The 7,362-nt window shown below is 42.4% G+C and overlaps 1 protein-coding gene across 2 annotated transcripts in view; it reads left to right on the forward strand.

Moving 5' to 3' along the window:
• The window catches only part of Ifnar2 (interferon alpha and beta receptor subunit 2), a 34,298-nt gene that overhangs the window by 12,356 nt on the left and 14,580 nt on the right, over positions 1 to 7,362 (forward strand). For both annotated transcript variants that reach the window (XM_031364379.1, XM_031364380.1), the window contains exons 3-6: positions 102 to 143; positions 1,068 to 1,191; positions 3,089 to 3,258; positions 6,383 to 6,540. In XM_031364379.1, the coding sequence (XP_031220239.1) occupies positions 102 to 143; positions 1,068 to 1,191; positions 3,089 to 3,258; positions 6,383 to 6,540 (494 nt within the window). The remainder of the gene's footprint in view (positions 1 to 101; positions 144 to 1,067; positions 1,192 to 3,088; positions 3,259 to 6,382; positions 6,541 to 7,362) is intronic.

Genomic DNA, 7,362 nt, shown 5'->3' on the forward strand with positions numbered 1-7,362 from the left:
AAAAAAAAAAAAAAAAAAGTAACATGTGTCAAAGACTCAAGTAATGTTGATACTCTGGGCCCAGAACAAACCTTGCTGCAATCTGTTGTGCTTCCTCCTAGTGTGCGTGAGCCTGGAGACGATCTCGCCGACTGCTTTCGATGGTAAGAACTGTTCTGAGCATGACTAAAGTTAGTGTAAGGGTCAAAGTGTCTGGCTAACCGGCCCAGAAGAGGGAAGCTTGATCTCTGACCCCAGATATGCTGACCAGTTTGTTGCAATCCTTTCTAGATAGAGGAGCTAAGAGTGTTTTTCATTATTTGTGCCTTAAACAATAAAGGAAATCAAAAACAAAAACAAAGATTAAAAAAAAAAACACTAGTGATCATTAGGAGGCAGAGGTGCTCTTAAAGGTGCACTGAAGCTTTTAATCTAACTAAGCAAAAAATGAAGAAACAGAACATGGTCCAGACTAATTTCTCTTTAATCTCTAATCTTCTACACATTGGTTTCAGGTAAAGGAAAATAAAGTTCCTTAACTAAAATTTGTTCTCCTTTGTGTGATCAGAGGAATAAAACTGCAGTGGGGATTTGAGATGAGGGGGGGGAGGGATGACGGGGAGGGAAGGAGAATGGGGAGAGTCCTCTGAAGGGAGGGAAAGAGAAAAGGGAAGAGTGTGGGAGAGAGAGAGAAAGAGGAAGGGCGGGAGGGAGAGGGGGTGGCACAGCAGTTTACCAGTCAGTCGAGAAAAGAGGAAGGCACAGGAGTGTGGAGTAAACCCCTGGTCCAGAGCAAGATTGATTATTTTGGTTCCACAAACAGTGAATGGTAATTGGAGAAGTCCTTTGTCCAGTGTTTACTGGGTGCGGAGTTCCAGTTTGTTAGCTTTCCTGCTGTGACAATAAGTTGTCACTAATCAACTGAATTACTTCACTTCCCATGTCCAGTGGACTTCCTGCATGTTCTAGATGCCAAAATGCTTCCACAAGGGCTTGCCTGCAAGACGTGTGCTTCTGGGCTCCTGAGGTCGAGCCGCCCTGAGTTCCAAATCTCACCGTTTCTTCTTTTTGCCTCCCGTTCTTCCTAGGGTATCCGGATGAACCTTGCACTGTAAGCCTGACAATACGACATTTCCGGCTAATTTTATCCTGGGAATTAACAAGCAAGTCCAGCCGACCCACTAACTACACACTCTGGTACACGGTCATGAGGTCAGTTGGCATGGTCTTTTTTTTTTTCCCTCTTACTGAATATGTTACTTTTCTTCCTGTTACACGATTTCTCCCCTTGATAGACATACTTCCTATCCCAGAACTTTTTAGGTTAACTTCTATGTTTTGGGGAGGTGCATGTGTGTGAGGGAGCACGTGCTGTGTGCAGAGGCCAGAGGTTGGCTCTGGGTGCTCCTCAATCACTCTCCACCTCATTTTTCGACACAGCCTCTCTCTCTGGGCCGAGACTTTTGCTAGGTTAGCTGGCCAGTCATCTTCCCAGCTCTCTGTCTTCGTTTTGTTGTTTTTGGTTTTTTTCTAATTCATAAAAGGCCAAAGTCAAAACACCTATCCTTTCTTAATTTCAATTCTTCTGTAGCCCAAAGCTTTTGGGGTGGGTGGGAACAAAGCTTGTGTTTATAAGCCGAATCCTGGCAGTTTGCAGTTTGCACAGTGACTCCTCCTCGGTCACTCTAGAGTTCAAAAATCCCGATTTCAGTCAGACTTAAGGTCTCTCGACCACATTGATGGTTTATGTCCCTATTTCTTCACTCATGGAGACAAATTATACTCCAGACAACCCTGCTTGACAAGCTTGGGTCCAAAACCATTATGAATGACTATGTCACTGACCAGCTTCATATTTAGCCCAGAGTCTTTGTTTCTGCCTAAACATTGCTACGGGGATAAGGATGGAATTGGCAGAGACCACCTTGGCCCTCCTCTGCCCACAAACAACAGCTCCTTCCCTAAGTCCTTGCTTTGCTCAGTAGCTCTTTGGTGAAAGCGTATCTATAATGTAAGCCCTGTAGCCCTGACCCGAAATGGCCTTTTCTATTACATATCGTACCTCCAACTGTTATGCCAACCAGAAGAGAGCAAGAGTGACTTGCGACTTTCCCTTTCTCCTACCAAGTCTTACTTTGCCTCTGCTCGTTGATCACACAGATTGTTAACTTACCCGTTCTGATTTCATCTCTGTTGTGATAAAATACTCTGGCCAAAAGGAACTTGGGAAGGAAAGGGTGGTTTATTTGGATTACAGTTCCAGATCGCAGTCCATTGTCGAGGGAACCCAAGGCAGGAATTTCAGGCATCGCATCAGTCCTGAGCAGAGAGGGGCTACATGCCTGGCTCTGTTGCTTGCTTATATCAAACAAACTACCAGCTAGCTTTCTGTCCTGATCCAGTCCAATGCCCAACCTATGAAATGCTGCCAGCCACCCTCAGGGCCACCTCAGTTAACCATGGAGATAGTCACCTGGACTATCACAGGAGAACTCTAGATAATTCTTCAATTCTAGGTTCTCTTCCATCTCCTGTTGACAGTTGGAACTAACCAGCACACTCCCTTACTTCCCCAAGCTTGATGATCAGCTGTCCCTGATGTCCCTAAATGAACACAGTTCTGACCAACGATGTAAGACTGTATGGCCTTCAGCCAGAGACACATCTCAAAGAAAACACTGCTAATTATCCTAGAGAGGGAGGTCTGGGGCCTAGGCCCGGAAAGCTCAAGCCCAGGGTTTGTTTCTTCCTTCTTTCCTTCCTCCCTTCCTTCCTTCCTTCCTCCCTTCCTTCATTCCTTCCTTCATTCCTTCATTCGTGTATGAATGCAGTAGATTCCATCCACTAAACAATAAAAGTATAATGTTGCAGTTGGGGATGAACTATTAAGGGAAAAGAATCCAGAAAAGATTAGAAGTGCTCGGGGATGGTGGTGACCATGTAAAGTTTAACATGTTCAGTTTTAGAATGAAGTGATTATGGGGTATCTGGGCAAAGGTTGCAAACCATTTCTTTTAGCCATCATAAAAGAAATGAGGCATGGGGCACAGGAAATGGATTCTCACCACACACACGTTCATCTTTCCTTCTCAATGTTTTCCCTCCAAAGCAAAAACGAAGATCTGACAAAGGTTAAGAACTGTTCGTACACCACAAAGTCATCATGTGACGTGACAGATGAGTGGTTGGAGGGCACAGAGAGCTATGTCGCCATCGTCGTAGTGCACAGGGGGGACACAACGGTGTGCCGCTGCTCAGACTATATCATGCCTACAAATGGTGAGTGGGTCTCTGTATCTCTCAACTTCTTCAGTGGTTTACTGTGAAAGAGGAGGTGTTTGGCTAGACAGCTGGGCTGACTCCTGGCCCTGCCTTGTGTGGTCATTTGGTTGCTCAGAGCCTCAGCTTTCTATTTTTTTTTTAAGATTTATTTATTTATTTTATGTGTATGAGTACACCATTGCTCTCTTCAGGCACACCAGAAGAGGGCATCGGATCCCATTACAGATGGTTGTGAGCCACCATGAGGTTGCTGGGAATTGAGCTCAGGACCTCTGAAAGAGCAGTCGGTGCTCTTAACCGCTAAGCCATCTCTCCAGCCCTAGCCTCAGCTTTCTGATCTAGAAAATTGGTCCATAACCTGGACTTAGGTTTATGTTCAGTATGTGTATAAGGCAGGTTTTCAGCAGTAACTGTTGCTGTCTTCCTGTTCACTTTATAGCCTGGCAGGAAGCAAAGGAGGCTCACATGGTTCTTTCTACACTGTCACATCTCTGTAGGCCAGTATCTTCCTGTCCACCATCTGAGACTGTAAGCCAGGAAGGCGCCTAGGGCACTCGGCTCACAGGGCCAAGTGGAGCCCAGGAGTGGGGTGACCCTTCTGTCTTTCCCTGTGTCTAAAAGCCATTCTCTGAGCACTTATGCTAGTGACTCCAGCTTCACTGTATTTTCAGTATCTAAATTTATAACTGGTTTCCATGGTAACGTTTTTGGTTTCAGCACACTGTTACAGAACAGCAGGTGTGTGCACTCATACAGACTTGGGAAAGTGATAACGGTTGGCTGAACCATGTCCAGATAGATCATGAATCAGTCTGATGAGGTCATCCCAGAGGTGTGCAGGCTCTGGATCAACATTCACATCTGTGCATTGCACTTGCTTATAGATCATAATAAAGGATGCATACATATTAAAGTAATAGGTATTTTTCATGATCCAAATCCTAAATATAAAAAAGATACTAAAACCTAAGACTACCAGATGTGGTGGTGCACACTTAATCTCAGCACCCATGAGCCTGACACAGGAGGAATACTGAGGTTTGAATACTAAGGTTACATAGAAAGTAGAAAGCCATCCAAGACTACATAGCAAGATGATGTTCCAAACAAACAAACAAACCCCCAGGATTAGGGAAAAAAACTACAGACATCATGCTTTGACATAGTCCTTCTGAACAGATCCAACAATATATTTTGTTTTGTTTTAAAGTAACACAAGCCAGTAAGATGGCTCACTGAGTAAAGGCACTTGCCACCAAGCATGATGACCTGAGTTCAGTCCCTGGAACCCACAAGGTAGAGAGAGAGCTGATCCCCACAAGTTGTCCCCTGACTTTCACACATGTGCTATGACATAGTGGCCCACACTCATATGCATACTCACACACAAAACAAAGTAAATTAAAAAATGAAAAAAATTAAATGTAATGTAAAAACTATTTAAATATATACCTTAAATAGATGTATTTCCATCAAATAGAGAATAAAATTTAAAATCTTTCACATGTGATTCAGAATTCCTCTCTAATGATTTGTTATAAAGAAGTGACCAAGAGGACTGGAGAGATGGCTCTGCAATTAGGAATACACAGTGTTCCCAGAGGGTCTGAGTTTGGTTCCCAGCATCCAAGTGGGGCAGCTCACAACCACCTATAACTCCAGCCTCAGGGGCCTTCTGCCCTCTTGTTACCACTACAGGCAACTGCACTTTCTTATATCTATTCCCCACAAACATACATACATATACATAATTTAAAATATTTTAGGGGCTGGTGAGATGGCTCGGGGGGGGTGGGGGAAAGAGCACTGACTGCCTCTTCCAAAGGTCCTGAGTTCAAATCCCCAGCAATCACATGGTGGCTCACAACCACCCCTAATGAGATCTGACGCCCTCTTCTGGTGCATCTGAAGACACCAACAGTGTACTTATTTATCTTTAAAATAAAAATTTTTTTTTAAAACACCTTTTTTTTTAAAGAGAAAGAAATGGCTAGGAACAAATGAAGAGATTGAGCTCCAGAATCACCAAATGACACATAGATTCTGTTCAGAAATATAAAAATAATCTGTTTGTTCAAAATAGTGAATCAGTTGGGAATCACAAGAACACAGGGTTTAAATTCAGCATAGGAAGTTATGAGGTGAGTCAGGAGTCAGTAAAACTCCATCAAGGCCAGAGAAAAAACACTTTAGACTTCGTGGACCAAATCCAGTCTCTGTCCTGTGTTGTTCTTTGTGTTTTCCTTTGAGATCACCCCCCCCCCGACACACAACAAAAAGCAAAATTGTCCAAAAGAAGGAAAAAAAAAGTGAGATTGTAGGTTGTGCCAAAATCTAACCCATGAGACATGGTTTTCTAACCCTCAGGGGGTAAATAAATGTGTATCGACATGTTTATGTCATATAGTTAAGCAAGTCAGCCATGGTGGCACATGCTTGTGATCCCAGTACTAAAGAACCAGAGGTAGGAGATTGTGAGTTCAAGGCCAGCCTAGGCTGTATAGGGAAAACCTGTTTTGTTTTGTTTTGTTTTGTTTTGTTTTTTAAAGTAGTTAAGCGAAATTATAAAAAAACATTGTGGGTTAGAAGGACTTAATTTATTTGAGTGAGTGTGTGTGTGTGTGTGTGTGTGTGTGTATGTGTGTTTGTGAACATGCATGTGCATATATAACTATTTATATAACCAATTAATATGTATGAATATGTATATATTTATATAAATTAGCATAGAAAAGTTGATTATACTCAAAGAAAATTCCCTGCCTGTATTTTCTACAGTTGCTTATGACTATTAGATATTCATGTAGAATTATGAAAATAAGTCATTTTAAACTTTGTATCTACAATACAGTGTGAGAATTGGAAGGTTGCTGACATCCACCTCAAGTCAGTGTACCATGTGCCATAGGAATGCTAATGAATCACATTGTTCTCTGTTTTTCAATAGTAAATCCAAACAATGCTATACAGCTAGAATAAGAACTCTGTTCAGACAGAATTACCCTTTCTTTAAAAGAAACGACACGGTCTCTTACAACAGGCTACAATGTACATACTGAACTAAGGAAAGACAGACTGTTACTCACTTCTCTTTCTCATGAAGTGTATGTGTTTTCCACAGCTCCTCTTGAGCCACCAGAATTTGAGATCTTTGGCTTTACAGACCACATAAACGTGACAATGGAATTTCCACCTGTCACTTCCAAGATAATCCAGGAAAGGCTGAGGTCTACATCCTTTGTCATCAAAGAACAGATAGAAGACAGCATTAAGATGGTGGTAAGTCATCCCTCATGATCAGATGGAAACAATATGTAGCTGGCAGTGGATGCATTTTATTTCCTTTTCAAGAACTGTGTAAACCCAGGGAAGGGCAACATTAGAGGGCGTAGCTCAGTGGACGAGTGCTTGCTACCCTGTTCAGCACCCACCATTGTGAAGGGGGGGGGACACAGAGTGGAGAAAGACAGAGAGACACAGAGCAGAGAAAGACAGAGAGACACAGAGCAGAGAAAGACAGAGGAGAGAGATACAGAAACAGAGATTCCGAGTGACAGAAGAGAGAAATAAAGAGAGGACAGAAGTGAGAGATACAGAGATGGAGAGAGACAAAGAGAGGAGAGAGATACAGAGACAGAGATACAGAAAGAGAAGAGAAAGATACAGAGACAGAGAAAGAAGAGAGAGATACAGAAACAGAAAAGAGAGAAAAGAGACAGAGGCAGAGAGACAGAGGGGGAAGAAAAGGGTAAAGGAGTTGTGTCATCTATTGTATTTCACCCGTGCTTCTTTATGTTCAAAGCATGAATTGCAGCATTTTAGACTGACTATGTGTTTATTAAGATAACAACAACACTGTTAGATGAAAACTGTAGACAGAGCCATGGTCTTTCTTTTTAAAGAAAATTGATCTTTTGGTTCTCGGAGAAAATCAACAAAATAGATAAACCCTTAGCCAGACTAACTAGAGGGCACAGAAACAGTATCCTAATGAACAAGATCAGAAATGAAAAGGGAGACATAACAACAGACGCTGAGGAAATCCAAAAAAATCATGAGATCCTACTACAAAAGCCTATACTCAACAAAACTGGAAAACCT

Source organism: Mastomys coucha, unplaced genomic scaffold (assembly GCF_008632895.1).
Source record: "Mastomys coucha isolate ucsf_1 unplaced genomic scaffold, UCSF_Mcou_1 pScaffold12, whole genome shotgun sequence".
Lineage (NCBI taxonomy): Eukaryota > Metazoa > Chordata > Mammalia > Rodentia > Muridae > Mastomys > Mastomys coucha.